At 51.7% G+C, this 22,808-nt stretch overlaps 3 protein-coding genes across 4 annotated transcripts in view; 1 reads left to right on the top strand and 2 right to left on the bottom strand.

Moving 5' to 3' along the window:
- Nucleotides 1-4,394: 4,394 nt before the first annotated feature.
- Nucleotides 4,395-6,448, bottom strand: LOC121471667 (collagen alpha-1(I) chain-like). Its single transcript, XM_041722447.1, has 3 exons — nt 6,385-6,448; nt 5,379-6,274; nt 4,395-5,118 (listed from the first exon to the last, which is right to left on the bottom strand). The coding sequence occupies exons 1-3, from the start codon at nt 6,446-6,448 to the stop codon at nt 4,960-4,962; spliced, it is 1,119 nt and encodes a 372-aa protein (XP_041578381.1). The 3' UTR covers nt 4,395-4,959.
- Nucleotides 6,449-6,481: 33 nt separating this feature from the next.
- On the top strand, nt 6,482-11,781 carry ZFTA (zinc finger translocation associated). Its single transcript, XM_041773461.1, has 5 exons — nt 6,482-6,694; nt 8,794-9,291; nt 9,813-10,199; nt 10,452-10,994; nt 11,184-11,781. The coding sequence occupies exons 1-5, from the start codon at nt 6,556-6,558 to the stop codon at nt 11,636-11,638; spliced, it is 2,022 nt and encodes a 673-aa protein (XP_041629395.1). The 5' UTR covers nt 6,482-6,555; the 3' UTR covers nt 11,639-11,781.
- Nucleotides 11,782-15,049: 3,268 nt separating this feature from the next.
- RTN3 (reticulon 3) overlaps nt 15,050-22,808 on the bottom strand; it is a 62,970-nt gene continuing 55,211 nt past the window's right edge. The window contains exons 5-9 of one of the 2 annotated variants that reach the window (XM_041773459.1): nt 22,043-22,181; nt 21,528-21,597; nt 20,544-20,590; nt 18,574-18,632; nt 15,050-17,174 (exon numbers count right to left, since the gene is read on the bottom strand). In XM_041773459.1, coding sequence (XP_041629393.1) covers nt 17,129-17,174; nt 18,574-18,632; nt 20,544-20,590; nt 21,528-21,597; nt 22,043-22,181 — 361 coding nt within the window. In that variant the 3' untranslated portion in view covers nt 15,050-17,128. The remainder of the gene's footprint in view (nt 17,175-18,573; nt 18,633-20,543; nt 20,591-21,527; nt 21,598-22,042; nt 22,182-22,808) is intronic. The other variant, XM_041773460.1, reaches the window with a different exon arrangement.

Raw genomic sequence — 22,808 nt, forward strand, 5'->3', positions numbered from 1 at the left:
TCTATTGGAAAGCATAACGTAATGCCTTATAATGGAAATAGTAACAGAAAGCCCCATGCTGGGGATCCGTGGGTGGCGCAGCGGTTTGGCGCCTGCCTTTGGCCCAGGGCGCGATCCTGGAGACCCGGGATCAAATCCCACGTCCGGCTCCCGGTGCATGGAGCCTGCTTCTCCCTCTGCCTGTGTCTCTGCCTCTCTCTCTCTCTCTCTGTGACTATCATAAATAAATAAAAATTAAAAAAAAAAACACTTTAAAGAAAGCCCCATGCTTTTGGTGCTAGAACCCCTGTATTCATAAATTCTGATGTGTGTCTCTTGTATGTGTGTGTGTCTCCTGTATTCATAAATTCTGATATGACTCCGTATTGTAAAGCTTTAATGCATCATGCCAAAGTGAATTTCCACCAGGTAAAGGAAGCTTTCTGTGATCCTCCTATAGATGGCAAACCTCCCACATCTTAGAACCTGGAGAATGGATCTTCTGGAAAGAACACCTAAGAAAGACTGCCCTTGAACCTTCTTGGAAGAGGCCACACCAGGTTCTCCTCACTACCCAGGTGGCAGCCAAACTTCAGGGATTTGAACCTTGGTTCCACATCTCCTAGTTAAAAAGGGCTCCTGGGACGCCTACGTGGTTCAGCGGTTGAGTGTCTGCCTTTGGCTCAGGTTGTGATCCCGGGAAACCTAGGATGGAGTCCTGCATCGGGCTCTCTGTGGGAAGCCTGCTTCTCCCTCTGCCCGTGTCTCTTTCTCTCTTTCTTTCTCTCATGAATTAATAAATAAAAACTCTTAAAAAAAAAAAAAAGATCAGTGAGATTCCTCTTGAGAAGCAGCAACATCTTGAAGCAGACAGCTCTCCTAAGATCACCGATCAAGATCTTCGTCTCCAGTATGGAATATTTATCTCTATTTTTTAAAGATTTTATTTATTTATTCATGAGAGACAGAGAGAGAGAGAGAGAGAGCCACAGGCAGAGAGAGAAGCAAGCTCCATGCAGGAGCCCGACGTGGGAATTGATCCTGGGACTCTGATCACGCCCTGGGCCGAAGGCAGGTGCTCGACCACTGAGCCACCCGGGTATCCCTTATCTTTTATCTACCTACTATTTGCTTTTCTCTCATTAATGCCTGGGAAGACAACATTGTAATTAGGATTTCGTAAATAATACTACTACAGGAAACTTCACTAACTGTTGGGTTAGTCATGCTGTGCCAAAATCAGGATGTAAAGGGAGAGCCCCCTTAATTCACCCTATAAGTAATTTCGCTGACATCCCAAATGCTACTGTATGACTAAGTTTTCCACAGTCCCCTTTTATAAAGTTGAAATGCTAAATCCATAGACTCCCATTCTTTGCCTCAACTTAACCTAACCCTGGGATGGGAAAACGAGATCCGCTGGAAAAAAAAAAAATGACATTACAGAGCAGCTTGTGGTCTTTCTTTCTTTCTTTCTTTCTTTCTTTCTTTCTTCCTTCCTTCCTTCCTTCCTTCCTTCCTTCCTTCCATCCTTCCTTCCTTCTTTCTTTGAAGACTTTATTTTTTTATTCATGAGAGACACAGGGAGAGGCAGAGACACAGGCAGAGGGAGAAGCAGGCTTCCTGCAGGGAGCCTGATGCAGGACTCGATTCCAAGACTCTAGGATCACGTCCTGGGCCAAAGGCAGATGCTCAACTTCTGAGCCATCCAGGTGTCCTTTTTTCTTTCTTTTTTTTTTTTTTTTAAGATTTTATTTATTTATTAGAGACACAGAGGGAGAGAGAGAGAGAGAGAGAAAGCACACAAGCTGGTGGGAGGGGCAGAGGGAGAGGGAGAAGCAGACTCCCTGTTGAGCTGACTCCCAGGACCTTAGGAATAATGACCTGAGTTGAGTTAAAGGCAGATGCTTAACTGCTTAACCAACTGAGCCATCCAGGAGCCCTGCAGAGCAGCCAGTGTTAATCAGACTGTTTGCAGGCTTGCTGTCAGGCCCATATGCTTAGGTGGTCTTTCAATATGTGATAATACAGTATTTGAGTCGTGCTAACACCTCTATACCGCTGAATGGGTTCATACATGCTAATCCTTATGAGGGAGCCCTAGGAGGGAGGTTTGGTATATGGAGGTTTTGGCAAAGGCCTCTACGCTTGGCCAACTCATTGTCTTGACAGCAATGTGCTGTTGCTATAATTACTGTTCCATTGACCCTTCCTAGGACCTCAGAAACTCAACATTGGTCGACTCCCTTGAATTTATACTATTGACCAAAAAGAAGTTTACCAATAGATGTATCCCTCTGGATAGGTGTCATTTGGATGGTCCTTTCTTCCTTCACCTGAAATTAGTATGAACAAATATGATTAAAAACTTAACCTTAACCTTTGGTAACCAATGCCAAGTGTACTGCTAAGGCCATGGTTGGATAACAAAAGTCCCTAGACTCTCTTGCTAAGATGGTTTTAGATAACAGAATTGCTTTAGATTACTTGCTGGCTGAAAAAGGATATGTCTGTGCTATAGCAAAAACTTTCTACTGACTGTACCTGGATCGACATGTCTGATTTTGTAGAAACTCAAATACAAGAAATGAACAAACAAGCTATCTAGCAAGAAAGGGTCACCTCGTCAGGTGTCTTTTTTGATTTACATGGTACCAGTTGGTTTAGTTCATGGGGGCCCTGGGTAAGAGTATACTTTAGCCTCTTGGTGTTATCCTACTCATTGTCAGCATTATCACCTCTCTGGTGCATCAAGTTCTCTCTGAGATCTTAACACCCCTGTTTGCAGCCATCAGCACATCAGACAGTCTCACCCCCTTGCGCCTACGTAAGCAAACCAAAATCTAAGCCTGTAAATATGTCAAGGTCACTAAAGTGAGACCTAAGGACAACCAATTGCAAACAGCCAACTAGGGTTCAAGCTATAGTCAATCAATAATTTCCTTACTTTGCTTCCGCCTCTTCTCTATTAAAGTTTATCCCCAGCTCCTGTTGACAGAGTGCTTCTAACCACTTCTGGTCTGGCGCTGCCCCATTTGAATCGATTTTGTGCAAATAAATTCCTAAAATTTTAATATGCCTCAGTTTATCTTTTACCAGACCTCATTCTGTCTCCACCCTCCAAATCTGTTTCCTTTTATATCCCTGAACCAGATGCATGGGGGTTCACCTGGCCCTTCTCTGATCAGCACGTTGAATCCTGCCACACGTCTGCGGATTTTACCCCCTTGTTGGCTTGATCTAGGACAGCGGCTAACCTCTAAGGGGGCTTTGTTAAAAATCAGTTAAAAGGGCCCCCTTTGGGCTAGTGAATTGGGGAAAGAGGCCCCCTCTGAGCAGACGCAGCTTTCAGGTGCATGCTTGACTAATAAATTGCGCCTTGGTGAAAAGAGGTATCCTGTCCTGGCAGACACCAGGGTGCCTGACTCAGCTGAGGGCACAGGTGGCATTTCGCCCCCCAGTGGCCCCCTTGCGTGCAGGGAAGATGCACGCACTGTGCTATGGCCCCGTTTGAATCTTTTGCCTCCTCTCCACTGGCCCTGCCGCGGCTGGCTGTCGTAATAAGATCAGAAGATCCTACTGCAGGTGTGGACTGCTTGACAGTGTCCCATCTTTTTCTATCCAGGCTCCCTCATTCGCGTTCTCAGGGCTGCTTCCAGAATGCCTTGCACACCAGCTCCAGGTACTCCGTATGCCTTTGGCACGAATGCAGACTCTCAGTGTGGCACCCAAGGCCCTGGCCCTGTTTCCTCTTCTGCCTCTTCCACCAGAAACCCTCCTTCACGGGGCACTTCCCTGGCCTTTGCTAGGAAAGTCCTAGCTCATTTCTCCTCCCAGCAACACGTTCTAGTTTTTCAAGACTTGACTCATTATCTTCCTTAGAAGTCTTCTCAGTTTGGGTGGCCTCTCTCTTGGCTCTCATCATTCTGTGTTGCAATCAAGCCTGGTTAACCCTTAGGCACTGAGGACACACTGCCTCGAACCCACAATGTCTATAGGGGCTCATGGAAGAGAAAAGTGATATTCAAGGGTCAAAGAAGAGGCATTATTTTTTCTCACATCAGAGAAAATAAAGAAGTTTGTAGGGTCCACAAAAATCTATTAAATCTTTTTTTTTTTTTTTAAATAGAATTAGATACCCATGGAGGCAAAAAGTCCAAAGGGCCCATGAAAGGCCACAATGTAGTCCTGGTTAGCATTGTTTCTGCATGCTGCGAGACCCAGTAGAGGAAGATCTGCTAGGAGGGGTGGATGAAACACCCCCGCCCCCTCTCTGGCTGTGTTAGGTAATTTTTTTAGGTGATGACAGCAAAGCTTTATCTTCATAGGGTGGCTATGAGGATCAGTGGGTGAAAACGCTTCAGGACTACAGAGCTTGGAGCTGTTTCTGGAGCCAGGCAGGATGTGAGCAAGGAGAGAAGCACCACACATTAAAACACAGCTCCAGGTGGCTTTGATACCTTTCTTCGGGTAACAAATAAAATGATTGTGCTTAGGGGCACCTGGCTGGCTCATGGGTAGGGCAACTCTTGATCTGGGGGTTGTGAGTTCGAGCCCTATGTTGGGTGTAGAGATTATTTAAAAATAAAATCTTTAAAAAATCTTACCCTATTTATACACGTAGAGAGAGAACTGGCAGGACATGCAGCAAAGTGTCCCACAGTGGCCAGCCCTGATCGTGGGTTACCTTTGTAATTTTTTAAAACTCATACCTAGGGGCATTTGAAGGTCAGGTCTGTATCTCATTTTCCCTTTGTGGCCCTGGGCTCAGCACAAGTGAAGGACATTATGAACTAAGGAATCCCCCCATCTCGTGACACTGCCTGGCACTCCATCAGCACCAGGGCCCCAGGCCCAAGAGGCTGAAAGGAGTGCAGCTCCTCCCTGAAAGCAAGGCCAGCGGTGCAGAGAACAGAGCTGGAGGGCCGAGACTCAGTTTACCCAAGGTGATCTCTCTCGCAGGTCATAGTGGGGACATCTCTAAATGGTGACAGGCACCTTTAGGCACTTGAGAAATTTTAGTTCTGGGCCGCGTTTCACTAACACATAAGGGATAGGCTTCCTGCGTTCCAAGTAATTTAATATTTCCCATGGCTCCCGAAGGGCTGGAATTGTTTCCTTTTTATAAGCCGCCGGTGCCTGTTAAGTCATAAACAGTATCAGTCTTGTGTGTCTTGTTCGCCGCCCAGCGCCTACAAGCGTGTTGGCGTACAGCAGGCGTCGGTGGGTGAGCGAATTTGTCAAGGGCGCCTTCTTTAACGGGTCGCCCAGGACCTCCCAGCGAAAAGCAGAGAACCCACTTCTGGATAATAAGCGCCTGCATGGCCTCCGCACCCTGTAATTTGGATCTCTAGGAATCGCCTTTGTTGTGGGCGACCAACCACAGGCACAGCAAGCACCTGCTCCTCCGGCCCTCGCGGAAGGACTCCGGGCTGCCGCGCCCTCGGCTGCTTCTCCGGGACCCTTCTCTCCGCTCCCCGGGAGCCGGGGGCCCCTGGGGCCTCCCGGGGCTTGGCGGCCGCGGGGGCGCGCGTGCGCAGGTGCCCGACACCCTGCGCAGAGTCGGGGTTCTTCGCCTCCTCCGGCCGGGCGCGGGGGTAGGGGGGTTCCGGGGCCGCGTCCAGGGCCTCGCCGGGCACTCGCAGGCCTCTCGGGGGCCGGAGCCTGAGCCACCGCGGCGCACACGCCCTCTCCTCCCCGCTCAGGCTGGGGCCCCCTCCGGCCCGCAGCGTCGGGCCCCGGCACCGCCGACTGCTCCGTCTACTGCGCGTCCCTCTTCCCGGCCCGAGTCTCGGCGGCCGCGGCCCCCGCCCCCGGCCGGCTCCGGGGAAGCTGCGCCCGTCCGCCTCGCCAATGGAGGAGCCCGAACTCCCGGCGCTCCCGGGCGGCTCCCGCGGGAGGGGGCGCGGCGCCCCCGCGGCTCCACCCTCTGCGCGGGGCCGCGGCCATCTGGGGCCCCTGCCAGTCGCGTCCGCTCTGGGGCCCGCGCCCAGCTCGCGCGGGAGGAGGCAGCCCCGGCAGGGACCCGGGCCTCCCACCAGGCGGTCCCAGCCGGCGCCGGTGCGCGGAGCCGGGCGCTGAGATGCCCCGAGGGGGCAGTGGCTGCGAGCTGAGCCCGGGTGGAAGCGCGTCGCAGCGTACGCGGGCGCCCCTCGCCACTTCGGTGACCCTTCAGGAGCCGGGACCGGAGCCCCGGAGGCGGCGGTGTGGGCCCGCGAGGGCGGCGAGGTCTGTGCTCCCAACGTCCGGGGCGGGCGCCGGCTGCGGAGCCTCGGGCCAGCTCGTCGCCTCCCGCCTCTCCCCCCAGCCCCCCGCGAGCTGGCAGGAAGAAATAGCGCGCGGCCCCTTTAAATTTACCCAGGAGCCCTTAAAGGAGCCCCAGGGGCCCCAGACAGGAGTCCCCACCCCGGTCCAGCCCGCGCCGCCGAGCGAGCAGCCAGCCGTCCGTGCGGCCAGCCGCCCCGTGCATGCGCCCCGCGCCCCGGGGCCCCGAGCACCGAGCGCCCCGCGCGGGCCGCCGCCGGCCCCGCGGCCCCGCGCCCCGCCGCCCCGGGGCCCCGCTCCGCAGCGCAGCGCATGGAGCCCGGCGGGGACCACCGGAGCCGGAGCGGCGGCGGCAGGGGCGGCCCCGGGCCAGCAGCGGCCTCGGCACGGGGCCGACGGCTGCCGCCCGCCGGATCGAGCGGCGGTGCGGAACCCGAGGAGGACGACGGCGGTAAGAGCTGGGGCCGGCGGCTCGGGCGGGGGCCCCGGCATGGGGGAGGGGAGGGCTGCGGCTTCGGGCTCCGGGCCCCTCTCCGCCGCCGAACAAAGGGGGGGACGCGGGCAGGGCGGCCGGGGGCGCCACCTGGCGGGCGCGGATCGTGCCTGCAGGGCCGGCGGGGGAGCCCCCCGCCCAGCTCCCGGGGTCCGCCCGCGGGGCTCGGGCGGATTCCCTCCCCCTTAAAGGGCCCCGCGGCCCCCGCCTTAGAGGCCAGGTCGGAGGGCCCCCGAAGTGCCCGGCCGGACGCCACGGCGCGCGCTGTGCGCTCTCGGACTTGCGCCCCCGCCCCTTTCTCTTTCAGACTCCCAGGTGGTCTCCCTTATCCGGCCGTCTCTTAAAAGTCGGCCCAGACAGCGGGTCCCTTTCGGGGGGGCTTCCCCCACCCCGCCCGAGGGGCTGAGCTGGGAACTCCGCTGCTTTAAGTCGGGCTGCTCCTCCCCTCCCGTGGCCTTGCTCACGGACAGGAAACCTTTTCAACCCCCTCCCACCACGTTCTTTCTAGGAAAGAGCCTGGCTCGCGCCTCGAGGGGCCCACCACTACCTTCACCCCGCGGGTAGTTTTTACAGGGATGGGCTCGCTCACAAAGGCAGATGCCCACTCCTGTCCGCGCGTTATCGCCTCCCTTCTGTTTGCCACAGTTTGTCAGCTACAGTAGGGCCAGCCCGTCCTCCCCGCTCGCTCTCAGAGGACAGCCCCTGCTGCAGGGTCGCCGCCTTAAGACCCATGACGTTCAGGCCGGGCTAGGGAGACTGTGCCCTTATCTCCGAGCTCCCCTCCCAGAAACTCCCCATCCCCTTTTGTTTTTAAAGAATCTCAGCTCCTCCCCCTTTTTTTGGCTCTTAAAGGGACAACCCACCTTAGACTAGCTTAGATCCGGCGCTGGAAGGATGCTTAGAGACCAGCCAGCTCTCCAGTGCCTTTCAGACAAAGAGGCTTAGGCCCAGAGAGCCACATGACTATCAAAGATCACAGAGCAAGTTAGCAGTGAAACCGCACTGGAACGGAGGTCTCTGACTTTGAAGCTGATGCTTTTTTCTTTGGGTCTACTTAAAACAAACAAAAAACACAATGGTGACAGGAGTCCTCTCTGGTCCTGTCTTTTGTTTCTCTGACCCCGAGATTCTCCAGTGGGAGCATGACCACACTTGTCCATTAAGCTTATGGGGCCAGGAAACTCTTTTCTAAATAAAATAGGGTCCAAGCTGCAGGGAAAGTGGGGGTACTGCTTGGGGTGCCTGTTTGGCAAAAGGGAACACCACTGGGTTAGTGTGCTGTACTTGGGCCTCTCCCGTGCCTGCCCCTTGATTGCTGGGCAGTGGCCGGCTCTCTGCCAGAGCAAAATATAAATCCCCAGAAAGACTTAATGGGCTCCAGTGGGTGGTGGCCACTCCCTTCTGCAGAATTTTCAGTAGCCACTCTGGTGGCCCTCCTGTCATCCTCTTGCAGGGTCATAGGCTCTCCCAGACTTTAGGGAAGTCAGGGTCCTAGAAACTCCTTTTCCCTGGAGGTGTTGACAGCTTTGTCATGGGGATCGCTCCCATGAGGGCCTATATTTGGGGAACTGACAATGCTTAGCACCCCCTAAAATGGAACTCCCAGAAGGCTGCATTTGAGGCATTATTGGAAAAAGAGAGAAAATGTTTGGGTGGGGCCCTCCTGGTGGGGGGCCTCAGACGGGTGGGTCCCGGGTGCAGCCCTGGATGCAGACAGATGCCCCCTTTGTTCTTCCACTGCCCGCTCTGCTTCGGCCGGAACCGCCCCAGCATGCTGCTCTCCTGGCTTCACCCTTACAGCCCTCTGCCAGAAAGGGGGCCATACAGAGCTGGTTTCCTCCTTGGCCTTCACCTGATTTTTTAAAAACTCAGAGCTCTTTCCTCAGCAGCGTGCCTGTCGTCCTTTTGTTTTTTCTTAAAAGGGTCCTCATGCTTTGTAAAGGGCCAGTGTTTTAACTCTGGGCTCTCCCACCTCCCTTTCTCTGCAAAATCCAAGCCCTGGGTTCATTTCTTAAGTATTGGACATTGAAAAACTGTCTCCCCTTTCCCCTTCCCAGGGCAAGATCTTCAGCTGGAAGGGGGTGCCTTGGGGTCCTGGGGGAGTGCCCCCCTGCCCTCTTCCAGGGTCAGGGGACCAGCATCTTCAGGCAGGAAATACTCAGACCACTGTGAGGCCCGGGCCTCGAGGCCTGGGAAGAGCCGCATCCCCGGCCGTGACCACCGGCGCTACTACCACGACCACTGGCGGCTGGAGTACCTGATGGACTTCAACCCTGCCCGGCACGGCATGGTGTGCATGGTGTGCGGCAGCTCCCTGGCCACTCTCAAGCTCAGCACCATCAAGCGGCACATCCGCCAAAAGCACCCCTACTCCCTGCACTGGAGTCCCCGAGAGAAGGAAGTTATCAGCAACAGCTGGGATGCCCACCTGGGGCTGGGGGCCTGTGGAGAGTCCGAGGGCCTGGGGGCCCAGGGGGCTGAAGAAGAGGAGGAAGAGGAAGAGGAAGAGGAAGAGGAGGGGGCTAGCCTGCAAGCTTGCCCACCCAAGGGTGCAGGTAACACAGGACATGGAGAGGCAGGGACCTGGGTGGCGGCTAACTTATTTTCTGGAGTAAGCCATTGCTCTTTTTTTGGGGGGGGTTGGGGTTTGCCTATTGCCCTTGTCACTGTACAGTATTGGGGGAGGGACAGTGAGACAAAGGGGTCTGCAACACCCCTGATAGTTTTGGCCTTCCGTGGTTTTAGAAGGATCCGGGAGAGTGGGGGGATAGGCTGGGGAAAGGCAGGGAGTAGAGAGTGCTGGAAAGGGAAGTCCAGGGAAGGGGCTAGAATCTAGGTGTGTGTGTGGGGGGGGGTGGGGGGGTGGAGCTTCAGGTCTGTGTGTAGGAGGATTAGGAGGTGGGGGAGTTAAGGCCTGAGGAGAGAGAGGAGGAGCAGGGCAAAGGTGAGGCTGGGGGCACACAGTCAGGAGCCAGGGAGAGGCCAGCTTGTGGAGGACCTGGCTGTGGCAGTGGGTGGGTGGGGGCTCCTTGGAGGGCCAGCATCTCAGTTCCTTACCTCCCTCCAACCCTTTCAGGCAAAGCCCCAGCCGATGAGGGCAGCCGATGCCAGCAGCGAGGGGGCCTAGTGGCACCCAGGGCTCGTTGTCGGGGCCTCTCAGCCTCCCGCAGGGCTGGGGACAGCAGGGGGCTGGGGGCACGGCAGCTCCACCGGAGGCTGAAGGAATCCCTGCAGAACTGGTTCCGGGCTGAGTGTCTCATGGATTATGACCCTCGGGGGAACCGGCTGGTGTGCATGGCCTGTGGCCGGGCACTGCCCAGCCTGCACCTGGACGACATCCGTGCCCACGTGCTGGAGGTGCACCCCAGCTCCTTGGGGCTCAGTGGCCCCCAGCGGAGTGCCCTGCGGCAAGCCTGGGGTGGCCAGCCCGAGATACTGTCTGAGCTCACTCGGTCCCCAGCAGGTGCGGGGCCCATTCCGGGCCAAGACCCCCCCCCCCATATTAGGGCTGCAAAGTGGGGTCTTTGGCCAAAACCGGGAGGGTCTCCTCTCTACATGCACCCACATACCCATCTACCTACCCACAGACACACACATACCCCTCCTCACCCCCACACCGCTGGGCCTCTAGATTGGGGCTGGGGTGAGGACCCCTCCGCGTGGGTAAGGGAACCCCACCAGGCTGAGCCCGTCTCCCCCACCCCTTCCCCAACAGACGATGACCTCGTCCCCCAGGACCTGACCAGAAAGAGCCTGGACCCCGCCCCCACTGCTGGAGCCCTCTCCTCTCGGGATCTCAGTCCCCCAGACGTAAAAAAGGAAGAGGCTGTCTGGGTCCCTGAGAGGCCCAGGCCCGCAGAGGAGGAGGAGGAGGAGCTGGAGGAGGGCGAGAGGGTGGGGGTCCCGGGCCGGTCTCCGCGGGGCCGCCACCACCGCCGCTACCGGGAGCGCTGGCGGCTGGAGTACCTCGTGGAGCTGGACGGTGGCCGGCGCGGCCTGGTGTGCATGGTGTGCGGGGGCGCGCTGGCCTCGCTCAAGATGAGCACCATCAAGCGGCACATCCGCCAGCGCCACCCGGGCTCCTCGCGCCTCAGCGGGCCAGTCAAGGCCCTCATCGCCCAGGAGTGGAGCGAGAAGGCCGCTCACCTGCTGGCCCTGGGGCTGCCCAGCCCCGAGTCCCCCCGGAACCCCGCCGCCCCTGCTACAGCCGCAGCCTCCGAGGAGGGGGGAGGGGAAGAGGAGGAGGAGGAGTGGTGGGGTGAGCCGGCGCAGGGCCAGGCTGGACAGAGGGCGGGGAGCGCTCGGGTGGGACGGGGTGGTGGCAGCAGAAGGCCGGAGGGGCGACCGGGGAGGCTGGGACCGGAGGGTCGCGGTGGGCAGCTCTGGGGCCGAGAGGCGGGCGGCTGGTCCTCCGCCGGCTCCATTGCGGTCCTTTGTCCCCTTCTAGGCGATGTCCCGCTTTCCCCAGGGGAGCCATCGGAACGGCCCCCCGAGGACGACGACGACGACGAGGACGGCCAAGAGCCCGGGGGCCTCGCCTTCCCGCCGCTGCCCCCGCCGCCGCCGCCGCCGCCGCCGCCCCGCAGCCGAGAGCAGCGGCGGAACTACCAGCCGCGCTGGCGGGGCGAGTACCTGATGGACTACGACGGCAGCCGGCGCGGCCTGGTGTGCATGGTGTGCGGGGGCGCGCTGGCCACGCTCAAGGTCAGCACCATCAAGCGGCACATCCTGCAGGTGCACCCCTTCTCCATGGACTTCACGCCCGAGGAGCGCCAGACCATCCTGGAGGCCTACGAGGAGGCCGCGCTGCGCTGCTACGGCCACGAGGGCTTCGGGCCGCCCGCTCCCGCACCGCGCGACGGCGGCGCGGACCTCAAGGCGGGCGCCGTTTGTCGGGCGTAGCGGGCTCGCGGGGCGGCTCCGCCCTGCGCTCTGCCGGCCTTCGGGCCGGGACACCCCGCTTCCTGCGGCCCTGGCCGCCGCCGCCGCCGCCGCCCTCCCCCTCCTCCCCGCCCCGCTGGCCGGGCCGGGCGGAGATAGGAACTGGGTGGGGTCGCCGGCCTCCCCTCGGCGCCCCGGAGCCACCCACCCCACCGCACCCCACCCCACCCCACCCTGGGCCGGTCGATCCGGAGCCCCGGAGCCCCGGCCGGCCCCGCGCTGGGCCCCACGTTTCCCGAGAGGCCACCGCGGCCTCCAGGCGTGTGCACGGACGGGGGGCCTGCAGCCCGGGCCGGCGCCGGGGGGAGGGGGGGTGGGGTGGATGCTCAGTATTAAGGCCCCAGGGGCGGGGGGAGCGCCGGGGCCCCGCCCAGCTCCCTGCGGCGTTGCACGCGGGCAGGCACGGCCCCCCGGTCGGGGGCGGCTGCGCGCGCTCCTCGTTGGGGTTCGCGGCGGCTCGGAGGCCTGGACTGCGGACGAGGCTTCCAGCGGAGGGCGGGGCGGCGGGGCCCGGGAACCCGCCCGCGTGGCGGAGGACACGTGACGCCGCGGCCGGGGGTGGGGGCGGGGCTGGGTGAGGGCCCCGGCAGCCGCGCCCGCCTTCCCCGTCTCCCCCGCGGGCTCTCCCGCCTGCCCCGCCCCTGCCGCGCCGGCACCACCCCGGTCTTGTAAAGGGATTAGCACTTTTCTCCTTTGCTCTGCTGACCTCTGTCTCCCCACTACATCCAGTCGGGCAGTCCGGCTCTGGTCCCCGTGGGTCCGAGCCCGGGGCACTGGAGGTCCCGGCGGTTGGCGTCTTATCCCTGTCCGCTCCCTGTCCCCCTTTGTACACGGTGGACGTGCCACCCACTCTCAGCCCCCAAGGGCCTGGGGCCGGGCCTCGGCCTTCCTCTCTTCCCCGCGGCAGCGTCAGGCCCACTGGGGCCGGGCCGGGGCCCCGCGATCTCCCAGGCAGGTCCGAGTGGGATGTGTAGATTCATTCTCCTGTGGAGAACAGGTGGCCCCGAGATCAGGCCTTTTTTGCTCTTTGTATTTTATTTTGAAACTGTATTTAATGCTTTTATATGAGAGGGGGAGGGGCGGGGAGAGAGCTGTCCCAGTCACCCCTATGTGCAAATGTCTTATTTATTATACGTGTATCAGAGATAAGCTGTGAGGTGGTGGAGGAAGGACCTAAAGGAGGAAGGAGTGAGGACAGAGGTGGGGATGGGGGGACCGCAAACATCCTACACGAATGTGTGACTCCAGGCCTCTGCTTGAATCTCTGGGCCCCAGTGTCTGCTTTTCACATGGCCAGGCCGCTTCCTTTGGTCTTACAGCCTGAGATTCAGGAGGTGAGCTGAGCCTGTGGGACTTGGGGGCAATACCCAGAGGCAGAGGGGGCGCCTCCTTGGGTGGGAAAGCAGACAGCAAGGAGGAAGCCCTTCCTCATCCCAGCACCCCCCAGGCTGGAGCCAAGGTTCAAGTGCCTCAGGCCCAGTCCCCTTGACTCTTCCTGATTGGGAATTGGATTTTATACCATGGATTTTATAGCATTTTTATATAATTCAGGATTGTCAGAGTTGGAAAGATCTTGGAGATCAATCAGTACCTGCCCTCTCGACCGTTTCACAGGTAGTGAAGTATGGAGACTGCAATGATCACACACAGCCAGGTAGGAACAGTATAGAACTAGAAGGAAAATCTTGACTCCCGATTGAGTTTTTGCATTACACCACACTGCCTCCCAATCTCTGGTCAATTCAATTTTTTTTCCCATTGGGCCTGCGAAAGGATGGCACGTGCTGGGTGTTGCAGGCTGTTCAGCGCTGTCGTGGTTTCCTGGGGGTGGTGAAGACCTGCGGCCCCCCTGAAAGGAGTGCTATCTGGGGTGGCTCTGGCCACTGTAGGCTTCAGCTCCAGGGCTTGGGCAGCAGCCTTCTCCATCACACCTCCGCAAGTAGGGCTGGCAGCCACCTGTCCCTTGGTCTCTCCAGTAGGGCAGGGGCTCTGGCATTGTTTTTTTTTTTTTTGGTAGGAGCCACCAGGGATTCAGGAAATAGAGTATCAGCTGTCAGTTGACTGAAAAGCGAATTCCCAGTGTTCGAACCTCCAGGATTTTTGAGTCAGTATTAAAAGCTTGAGAACAGGGATCATGGATGGGATCAAGAATGGCAGCCTGGGCACTGCCATTCTTTTATTTTCCTTCAGTGCGTGTTTTCAGATCCAGGATTAGTGTCTTACCATATTGCTACCCTGCCTGTTCAAAACCAGAAGGCAGATTGGGGCAACCAATTATGGTCACCCCAAGTCCACTGCCGAAGTTCAGGTAAGCCAGGACAGAGAGCCAGTTAGGGATGGCTTGTCCTTGTGACAGGCAGGGACAGGGGCTTTAGGGAAGACAGGAATGAATGTCTTCATTGAGAGGCAGCCCCAAGCACTCCAGGGGGTTCTCAAAGTGTGGCCATGGGACCAGTAGCATCCCATTAGGAACCTACTAGAAATGCAAATCCTTGGGCCCCATCTTGGTGATTCACTGGGGTGGCACCCAGCAATCCTTTTTGATAAGCGCTCCAATGATCGTGAAGCTGAAGATTGGAGTGCTAGTGGTCTCATTGGCACTGTAGGGATCCCTGCTTAGCCCCTCTGGCCTCTTGGGTTGGGAGGGTCAGGGGGGTCCTCCTCTTTGTGCCTCCTCCTTGCCTTGGGAGTCTGAAATGAACAGGTGAAGTTTCTTCATGAATTTTTTTTAATGGTATGCTTGCTATTATGGCCAATATGTAAATGTTACTCTGAATCCATATTTATACGCCACGTTAGTGACATTACTCAAACATTTGTATGTGTATTTGTGAAGTTGTTTGCTTCAGTTATTTTTTAAAAATTTCAGCCTAAGTTTTCTAAGAGGTATGTTGAATAAATTTTTGAAATCCAGCTTAAGGGTCATGGCAGCCTTAGTTTTGGAGAAGAATGGATCTGAAGGGATAAAACTCAGCAATGCCTTGATAGATGTAGTCTCCACTTTCCAAGGTGACTGCCTCCAAGTGCTCTGTGGCTGTGATGGATCGGCTGCTTCACGCTGCAGGTGGGCAATTCCGAGCTTGGTGTGCAGCTGAACTGGGACAGCAGACCCTCAGGCACCTTCCACTCCTTATCTTCTTCCTAGGGTCACTTCCTAAGAGGGTTTCTGTGATCTTTCAGAAACCAAATGCATAGCTTTGCTCCATTATGGAAGTTCTGCAACCTTGGGAATCATTACCAGTATCAACTATTAGTTGCTTTTTAAAGCCTCAAAGGTGGAGTGGGGATGGAGGCTGGTGGAAGCCTGGTTCTTACTTTACCCAAACTGTGTATAAAGAATAAAGTTAGCAGAAAAACACCACAGTTACTGTGTTATTTTTTTCATTTTTTATTAATACCACATCAATTTACAGTTTTACAGGAACCAAGACCTAAGTTCCTTAGGTGCTACTGTATTTTTATGTTGCACGCACATACACGCACACAGTTTCATTAGTAATAGTTCATCTATAAGTTTTTCTTAAAAAAAAAAATTTCCTGTGTGGCACAAAGATCTGTCCAATTATCTAAACACAGCAGTAACAAAACAAAAGGGCTAGCTATTGAGGCTTCCAGTGCAGAAAAAGGTCCTTTGGAGGGGAAGCCCAAAAAGCTGATCAGTGCACTGACTTCCTGGGAGGGCGCAAAATAACATGAAGAATGTGTTCCTGACTGAAATTTGCTTAAAATTTGAAAAGGGGGCTAGGGGGTTAATAAGAAAATGGGAGTAAGGCAAGGGTACCTTTTACCCGTCTAAATGTTGAAGTAACTTTTCCGAAACAGTAGAAGGAAAGAACTTCCATTACCTTCTTCGGAGCTGCAGTGCTAAGGGACCGTCAAAGACTATAGCCCTTACTTTAAAGTCACCAGCGCACATTCCCTCTGGATTATCATGACGAGGAGCAACCTGCAGAAACTCACAGAGGACTTCTTTCAGGTTGACGGAATTTTCACGTCAGAGGGGAGAAAGACACTTATCGCTCTCAACAGGAATCAGATTCCCGGTTGCCCTCCAACTGACATCTGAGTGGTTCTTTATCTTTTAATCATGCACGGAGCCCACCATCACAATCTTGCCCTACCTGGTCACCCTCACCTAACACTTCTTGGAAAACACTCTCAAAAGGAGCACCCTGGGCCATGGCAAAGGTGCTGAGACGTGTCGGAAGATGAAAGGAACCCTCAAAACATAAGACACTCATAAGCTAGCCTCAAAGTTAAAAAACTCTGTACGAACTACAGAACACACTTTCTTACACTAATCTGTGGTCTCTTAACCACAGACAGACTATCTCCTCTCAAGCCAGCTTGGCTTTGGTCCTTAGGGTACAATGATGAGCACAGGTTAAGGATGTAGCATGTGAAGGAGGAAGCTGTGGAGAAAAGATAAAAGCAAAAAAAGGCCTTTTATGTTTGTCTTTACCTCTTGAGAATGTTTCCCCCCCATGGACTGAGACAGGATTATAATAACTCAACAACTGAGGAACCCACATGCAGATTATTTTTTCTCTAACAAGTTTACAGCAGTATACAGCAGTTACAGACATTTATTTCATAATGAGAAAAGTACAACCATATTTATTAAACTCGAGGTGAGGTGGGCAGGGAAGAGGGAGGAAAAAGCACACTCAGGAATGAGTCCTCAAACTAAAGCTCAGAACTGGTGCCCACAAGAAATGACATAGATGCCACCCTCCCAAATGGCAGAGACTTTCCTTTCCTAGGGGTGAGTGGGAGGGAAGGGTCATCCCAGCCCCACCTTCCATGTACATCCTTGGTTCCCAGATGGCATTCCAGGAATCAAGAACTCTCACTATCATCTACAGGTTGTTCATACAGTTGGAAGTTTTATCATTACGTGAAGAGAAACTGTAGGAATAGCTGCTCACGTTGTGGGGCAGGAAGATGGGATCAGAAGGCTGTCAAAAAACCCACAGGAAGGAATCCCACTCTTGTCCACAGATAATTTCCTCATAAGTTAATCATTATTTCTTAACTTAAAAATAAGGGTAAAACTGATAGGAAGCTGCATAAGACTAGTCCTTGAGAACTGGACAGCAGAGTCCAAGAGCAGTGCTTTATCTTTCATTTTCTCCTTGACCTCCAATCTCTCCCCTTTCAAGCTACAAGTAAAAGCTCCACCACCATTAAGGTACTGATTTATCCTATTAATTTGACTCTCTCTTTATTCTTTTGGGTTCTAAGATAATCAGTTCGTTTTTTAGTCCAACAATTCTTGTGCTTGATACTGAGGGTAAAGGGAAAGGAGGGGAGAAAACACCAAATTAAGAAAAAGAAGCTTGGAATGCAAGCTCGAGCTGACACCGAGCACGTTCCTTCATAGTACAAGTAATAACGTTATAACTATTAAGTGGTGTTTTAGTAGCTGTTGCATTTCTGGTTCCCGTGTACTTATTCTGCCTTTTTTTTTGCGATTCCAGGGAGTTTTGCTTGTATCCTATTGAAGAAAAAGAAAAGAAGAAGGTGGTGAAAACACAAGTCTTTAACAGTGATACCAGAAGACAGCATTGGACGTGCTGGAGCAACGTGACAAACTCCCATTTCCAGAGGACTTACTCTGGAGGAAAAGAGTCAGAGGCCGAGTCTGGCCTGGGATGAGCTGAGGGGTCCACAGAGATTAATCCCCTCTCCTGGTCACCAGGCCCTGTAGCCAGTCCTCTTTCACTATCTGTCCCTCCTGGGTCCTTCACTGGAGGTTCCAGAGAAGAACGGGTGTCTGGGCATAACGCCTGTTGTGCTCTGCACACTGGTAGTGCAAGAGCCCATTTCTCTAGGAATGCCAGGTTAGTCACTAGTGCCACAAAAGGAAGCAGGAGTCGAGTCAAGGTGACACATAAAAATTCCCAGCCCCTTGTAGGACACCAAAGCTATCCTTTATTTTGTGCATTAAGGTTACACATCACTAAGGTCACTCACATACCTCTCGGCCAATGTCAAAGCCACCCCTCACAAGTATTAGATCCCACAGCAGGGACTGACCAAGACATTAGGTTTAAAGCTAAGCTAGGACCATCTTTTACAATCAAGAGTAAACAATCAGATACATATTTGTACTAACTGTCCTTGCTTGGTTTTAGCTCTAATGTACATTCTAAAGCAAAAGAGCAAGTCACGACCTTGGCATCAAGCCAGAGCTGCCTGCATATATTCAGTTTTCACTTTATCAAAACTGGAAAAAGCACTAAAATCTACAGTGTGACAGGGACTGAGGCAAGGAAATGGGGCACCAAAGAGATGCATCTACTTGTGATGTTTTATTTCTTAAATATCTGAATACAGAAAAATGTTAACATTTTAATCAGAAGTGTGGGTTCCTTAGTATTTGCTGTAATTAAAAAAAGCCAAAAACAAAACAAAACAAAAAAACCTCCCAAATTGTTCCTTGATGGGAGTCATAAAAATACCTATCAATATTTTATTACTTGATTTTCATATTAAATTGGTTTAAAGAGGAAACAGAGATTTGGTGGTTTTAGAAAAGGTAGCACTGCACCCTGAATCATTTATTTAGTAAAACATTTTATTTCTGAAAAGAGAGGGAAGAGTTCCGCTTAAAACTGATGCATATGGGCAGGCAGTCACAGACACTTAAAAAGCCAATTCAAAAAGGCAAAGGTTCTAATTCCATTGATCTTTTTTAGTCTAAGACACAAAAGATATTTTTTTAAGGAAGTAGGATGAAATAGTTTGCAATAAAATCAAACTATTAACCAATATTTATCTTCAGTGTGAAAATTTCTTTCTTTGAGTCAGTAAGTAGGCTACAGAGGAAGCTACAAATAATTGGGGAAGAAAAGCACACGTCCCAATAAAACATGGAACTTAAGTACACTTACTTTTCAACAATTGACTTGGTCTGATCTCGGGCAATGCCAACATAGTGATCAATCTGGGTCTTTAAGGAAAGGAAAAAATTTAGTTATGGCAACACACAGATTAACAATCTTTCTGAAGGTAATGTTATTTTGTCTAGCTTAACTGTTTTTTAAAAACACTATTGCATATTCTTGGAAATGAAAATAATGCCCAGTTTTAAAAATTTACTATTATTTTTAAAATAGGCTCTATACCCACCATGGGGCTTGAACTCATGACTCTGAGATTAAGAGTCACATGCTCTACTGACTGTGCCAGCTCACTGTCCCAATAATGCCAGTTTTTAAGAGTATTTTAAAAACTTCAGGGTTCAGGGGCACCTGGGTGGCTCAGTCGGTTAGGCATCCAACTCTTGATCTTAGGGTTTTGAGTGCAAGTCCTGTGCTGGGCCCCACATTGGGTGTGGAGCCTGTATAAACAGAACAAAACCCCCCCAAAACCCTTCAGGTTTCAGACTTTAAATTATGCCATAAACACCTTATACTCTGTTGACGTAAAAATCACTCATTTCTTTTGCTAAGGTCTTACTTGCTAGGCATTTCCTTTATAGACACTGGAGTAAAGCATTTTCTGAATACTAAAAACTGTGTCTAACCTATACTCTATAATCACAAATGTATTCTGGTTCCTAGGTAAGACTTTTTTAAAATTTTTTTTTAAAGATTTTATTTATTTATTCATGAGAGACAGAGAGAGAGAGGCACAGACACAGTCAGAGGGAGAGGGAGAGGCAGGCACCATGCAGGGAGCCTGACATGGGACTCAATCCCGGGTCTCCAGGATCACACCCTGGGCTGAAGGTGGCGCTAAACCGCTGAGCCACCCGGGCTACCCTATTTTTTAAAGGAAGTTGGTTTTTTAAAAAATATTTTACTTATGAGATAATGAGAGATAATGAGAGAGAGGATGAGGCAGAGAGAGAGGGAGAAGCACACTCCCCACTGACCAGGCAGCCAGACTTGGGACTTGACCCCAGGCCCTGGGATCATGACCTGAGCCAAAGGTAGGTGCTTAACCAACTGAGCCACCCAGGTACCCCAAGACTAATTCATTTAATACCAAAAGGCATAAAAAAGTGTGTTGACTGATGACTTAATCTATAAATAATCTAGCTAGCAAGCATCTTGCAAAGCTCTGCATGCACCATTCCAAAATGCAAACATCTCTTCACACCAGTGGATTCCCATAATAGCCTTGATAGTTTAAATTTGTTTTCAGACACCAGCTTTTATTTATTTAAGCATTTTTTCAACTTTTTAACAGATAATGCATCCACATGAAAAACTTAAATGATACAAAACAAGACATAAAATAAGTCTCCTTCCTACACTTCTCTCTCCTAAACATTCAGTTTCTCTTGGTATAGGAAACCACTATCATCAATTTCTTTCAGGCTCCTGACTTATAAAACTTAGACTGCAGGATTGATTAGAAAATGACCCCTCATGATGTGCCTGGGTGGCTCAGTTGGCTAAATATTCGACTCTTGGTTTTGGCTCCAGTTGTGATCTCAGGGTCATGAGACTGAGCTGAGCATGGAGCCTGCTTGAGATTCTCTCTCCTTCTACTTCTGCCCCTCCTGCTTGTGCTTTCTCTCTCTAAAATAAGTAAATAAATCTTGAAAAGAAAAAAAGAGATTGCTCCAAACTTTCAATGCCTAAAAAAACTAAAGCGGGGCACCTGGGTGGCTGAGTGGTTGAGCATCTGCCTTTAGCTCAGGGTGTGACCCTGGGGTCCTGGAATCGAGTCCCACATCAGGTCCCTGCAAGAAGCCTGCTTCTCCCTCTGCCTATGTCTCTGCCACTCTTTCTGTTTCTCTCATAAATAAAAAAATCTAAAAACAAAACAAAACAACCCCCCCCAAAACCAAGAAACTAAAGCTAGTCATAAATTAACAGGTATATCTAATTGGAAACAGACAAGTGCTTACCTTGTACTTCTCATAGACAATGGGGACACTGAAAATGAGCAGTTCAGCTGTAAGAGAATCACAGGACATGGCAAGTGTAAATGTGAGACCGTCAGAAAGACCCAAGATACAACACAAACATTTTTCCTCGTAAAATATAGGGAAACATACATCTTCAATTTAAGAAATTCTACCCAGGGCTCTCAATTAAGGACAGTTAGCTATAGGTACATAGGCTACCTTCTGTGAATCACAAATAATTTCCAAATTATGAAAATGGTTTGATCCCCATATTTAAACCAAATGTACACAACTCTACTTCTAGCTGTTATATTTCCTTAGAGTTAAGACCTTTCAATAAACCTATGGCCACAAACAGGTTCTTCCAACATCTAGTTCAAGGAGTATGGATGTTAAAGGCTGGGCCGCATGGAAGTAGGGGAGACATTATGGGTATTCTCTTTGCTCCTACTTTTAGTAATTACAAATGACCCTTGAGCATCACGATGATTAAGGCACGGATAGCTGGTGCTGTCAAAAATCTGCATGTAGGGCAGCCCCGGTGGCGCAGCGGTTTAGTGCTGCCTGCAGCCCAGGGTGTGATCCTGGAGACCCTGGATCGAGTCCCACGTCAGGCTCTCTATATGATGCCTGCTTCTCCCTCTGCCTGTGTCTCTGCCTATCTCTCTGTCTCTATGAATAAAAAAAAAAAAAAAAAAATCTGCATGTAACTTTTGACTACCCTCCCAACTTTACTAACCGCCTACTGCTGGTCAGAAGCATTAACAATAACACAGTCAATTAACACATATTTTGCAAGTATTATATATGCTATATTCTTACAATATGGTAAGCTAGAAGAAAGAAAATGTTAGAAAATCCTAAGAGAAAATACATTTACAGTACTGTACTGTAAAAACTCTTTGAACCTGTAGTTCAAAGCTGTGTCGTTCAAGGGCTAGATGTACTTCAAAGAGCATTGAGACATTTTCCTTGCCACCTTACCGAGAATCAGAAGGGTGATTCCATTGAAAACGGCACCAACATAGGTCATCAGCCACATGAAAACAGCCAGCTGTGAAGGCCAACAACAGAGGGTTAAGCAGGAGTAATCATAATGCAAAGTTTAGGTCAACTGAGGCCATTCTCCTTGTCGATTAAGAACTGCGTAAGTTTAATGATGTATGCCATACGTAATTATATAATTTCCCAATGAAGGTTACACTCGTCTGCACCATATACTTGCAGGGTGCATCAGAGAATTCTGTAGTTCTCTTAAGCTCAACAGACTATGATTGCATTCCTGTCAATGACGTTGCCCTTGTTGGGAGGGCATGTAGTTCTATATGTGCAGGAGATGCCTTCTCTATTGACTCCTACCCCTCCCACTTTTTACAGGTTGATTGATTTAAGCAAATATTTTTGTATGATAAAACCCGCTTTACTGTTTTTCCTCTGAGTTATAGCCTAGTCTCTGATTTTCCTCAGCTTCTCCACCAAAAGCTGTAGAAGCAACTAACCTTCAAGGAGTCAACCAAATCTTCCACCAGAAAGAGACGAATAATGAGTTTCAGGGCCCTGTTGATGTGCACCATGGCAGCATTCACGTAATTATGGAAAGCTTCTGAGGACAGAGTAATGTCTACATCCAGGTAGGCTCTTCCAGAAGAAGAAACAACAGTCATACATTTGACAAGGAAGAAGAAGATCTCTTTCTGAGAGCAGTTTTATAGAGCGTACATTTAAGAAATCTGTAGGGGCTTTTTTTTGCCGTCATGGGGGAGCAGGGAGAGGGCTCCTGTCTTTCATTGGGCAGAGACAAAGATGTCAGATGTCTGCTAAGTGTGAGACATTCATATACAATAAAGAACTGTCCTACGTCCTGTGTAACTTCTACTGCCTCATAGGATATTCATGAAGGTGAATCCACTTATAATTATCAAAAGTCCAGAACATATAAAAACAAGGATTTTCCCCCCCCAGTTTTGACATATCCTGAATTTCCTAAACAGACTATTTTGGTTTGTTTGGTATGCTAAACTCTACTACCATATTTTTTACTACTTTAGAAAATCATCTAAGTACAAGTACCTAATGTCTCTATTGTGTGTGTGTGTGTGTGTGTGTGTGTGTGTAGCCATGTCCAAGCAGTTAAATACTGACTGAAAATATTTTACTTTATTATAAATGACCTTCTGTCTTATCATTCCTTTATATTATAATTATAGCCTATTTTGAAATTTATAGATATCTATGAATTTCATTTCAAAATGATAAAAAAGGCAT

This window comes from Vulpes lagopus, chromosome 11, assembly GCF_018345385.1.
Source record: "Vulpes lagopus strain Blue_001 chromosome 11, ASM1834538v1, whole genome shotgun sequence".
Classification (NCBI taxonomy): Eukaryota; Metazoa; Chordata; class Mammalia; order Carnivora; family Canidae; genus Vulpes; species Vulpes lagopus.